Below are 2,373 nucleotides of genomic sequence, written 5' to 3' on the forward strand. Positions count from 1 at the left end.
AAATTTCCATCATAATTTTATTTTTTTTTTTTTTTTTTTTTTTTTTTTTTTTTTTTTGTGGGGGGGGGGGGGGGTCATATTTTTATGAGTAGTTTCACTTCTCTATGCTTTTTACTTTTACTTGAGGAATATTATTATGAACAATTGTTGTTCTTACTTGATTAAATCTTCTTCAAAAAACTTCAGTGAAGAAAGTACAATTACAACCAAAAATTACATTACAACCACGGAGTTCTTGGTTTTAAACCAGCTTTATTGTTGTAATGTTATTTTTTTTTTTATCTGCCGAGCCTGATAAAAAAAATGACTCGCTGGGCAGCGAGTCAATTGGAGATAAATGAGATACAGTAAATTTATATTGACATTTGAAGTACTCTATTCAAACATAAATACATTACCTACTGTAAAGATTAAAGTTATGTGAAGTTTAATATTGATAAAAATGACTTGAGAAAGTGTTTCTTCAGCTCGAATGTGTTATTTTCATTTTTTATAGTATTGTTTTTATTTTAGCCTTTACCAAACTTTGCATGTAACTTTATAACAGATTGAAATTAAACGATTCAATTATTCAATTCAATTATTATTATTATAGTATTTCGTTATATAATATATAACAATCATATATATTTATGTATATATTTATATATTATTATTTAATATTTCTTTATTTGTATAATTTATTATTTATTTAATTATTTGTTATGGTTTTTCAGTAGTTGTAGGCGTTCTTTTCTTGTTTTCTTTCTAAAGAGCGGCAGCACCGGCGCAAATTCACCCTTTTGGACAATGTAGTCCAGCTATGATACATTCTTATACAGTTCCAATGCCATGTGCCTACACTTCCCAGCGTTCCTCGGGGATGCTGCGCTCCGTTGTTTTCCCAGCTCAGACGCGGCTAGTTCAAGTTGCCATAGCAGAATGAAGTAAGGAGACTCTTCTGTTACTTATCAGTGCTGAAAGAAACTCGACCGGCGCCGTCTTTACAGTACATTTCTAGCGTTATTAATTTACCTCATTAGTTTTTATCTAGTCGTTTTGACGTTTTATCCGAGGGTTTAATTTGTAGGCGAACGTTTGGTTAGCTAGGTGGCTAACGTTCCCTGTAGTTTCCACTTGTTGCTAACCCGTCGGAGCATCCTTCACAACAATGAGCTGGACTGCGGTTTACGGGCTCAAGCGCAGTTTCAGCCGTCGTCACTTAGTCCGATAGCGCTGTGTCTTAGCTTAGAAGTAAAATGACAAAGCGTCAGTGTAGTTTTCCGACGTCATGTTTATGTTCAGTAAAAAAAAAAAGTTCTCAACTATCCCACCCTGCTGATTAACGTTAGAGCGAACAGTTAGCGTTTCTAGTTGTGGCCGCTGCTCGTCGCTTTGCGCTGTCCGCCTGGACATGTCTCAAGCCATGGACACGTCCAGCGAGTCAGAGTCGTTCGGAAAGAAGGTGCGGGGACACAGGCCGCGGGGGCGTGAGACCCACCGCAGGTCCGGACGGGACAGAGGACGTGTCAGCGGGGGCAGAGAAGACGTGCGAGCCGCGGAGATCTCTGACAAAATCAGCACCCTCGCCAACACCTTACAGGTATGGTTACAGACGATGCTCGGATTTTACACACTTGTTTTCGTAGATTTATTCTGTTATAACAGGCTGTGGAAAAAGTGATGTGAATATTTAATCTATTAATCAAAATCTCTTAAATTTGCACTTCGGATAAACTTTGGTTTGCATATGTTTCAGGATACAAGTAGGAACCTGACCAAAGTTGACAAAATGTTGGGTCAATACAGGGATCACGCAGATGATCAAGCTGAAGCCATGACACTGGTGAGACATGCTTTTATTTATTATATATATCTTTAAAAGTCTTAAAAAAGATGCTGACTTGGTTATCTTTTCCATGCTCCCTGGGCACTTTATTTGGCACACCTATTTAGCTTTGTGACAAAATTATGTTCTTTCTATAAGGCTGGGCAATAGATATGTGGCTTAGAAATGAAATATTGATTTTTCTTCTTGCTTTCTTTTCTAAAAAAAAGAAACTACCAACAACAGGAGATATTTTCAAAGAGTGGCTTTTATTTTTATCGTCCCTTCTGTGACTTTTATGATGGAGAATTAGAGCCTGGCTGCGAAAATGTTTTGTTTAATTACAAGAATATAGTCATAATATTTAGCGGAATGGTTTTACCAAAAGAACATCTTAAAATTATGGGAAAAAAACAAAACAAAAAAAAAAACTTTAAAACTACTACTTAATTCTCCTAATATTATGACTTTATTTTGGTAATATCAAGACAATTCTCATATTATTTTGACTGACGTAAGAGGAATAGGCAGGCTTTTATTTTGAAAGTTTCAATAAGCTTCATTTT

General features: G+C 35.8%; 1 protein-coding gene across 7 annotated transcripts in view; it reads left to right on the forward strand.

The window, feature by feature from the left end:
• Nucleotides 1-816: 816 nt before the first annotated feature.
• The window catches only part of cep128 (centrosomal protein 128), a 60,905-nt gene continuing 59,348 nt past the window's right edge, over nt 817-2,373 (forward strand). For 3 of the 7 annotated variants that reach the window (XM_015058532.1, XM_015058533.1, XM_015058537.1), the window contains exons 1-2: nt 818-1,582; nt 1,739-1,825. In XM_015058532.1, coding sequence (XP_014914018.1) covers nt 1,394-1,582; nt 1,739-1,825 — 276 coding nt within the window. In that variant the 5' untranslated portion in view covers nt 818-1,393. Of the gene's footprint in view, nt 1,583-1,738; nt 1,826-2,373 lie in introns of all 7 variants that reach the window. The other 4 variants (XM_015058539.1, XM_015058536.1, XM_015058538.1 and 1 more) reach the window with 2 other exon arrangements.

The sequence above is a fragment of the Poecilia latipinna genome, unplaced genomic scaffold (genome assembly GCF_001443285.1).
Source record: "Poecilia latipinna isolate Pla-1442-1.1 unplaced genomic scaffold, P_latipinna-1.0 Scaffold1548, whole genome shotgun sequence".
NCBI classification, from domain to species: domain Eukaryota; kingdom Metazoa; phylum Chordata; class Actinopteri; order Cyprinodontiformes; family Poeciliidae; genus Poecilia; species Poecilia latipinna.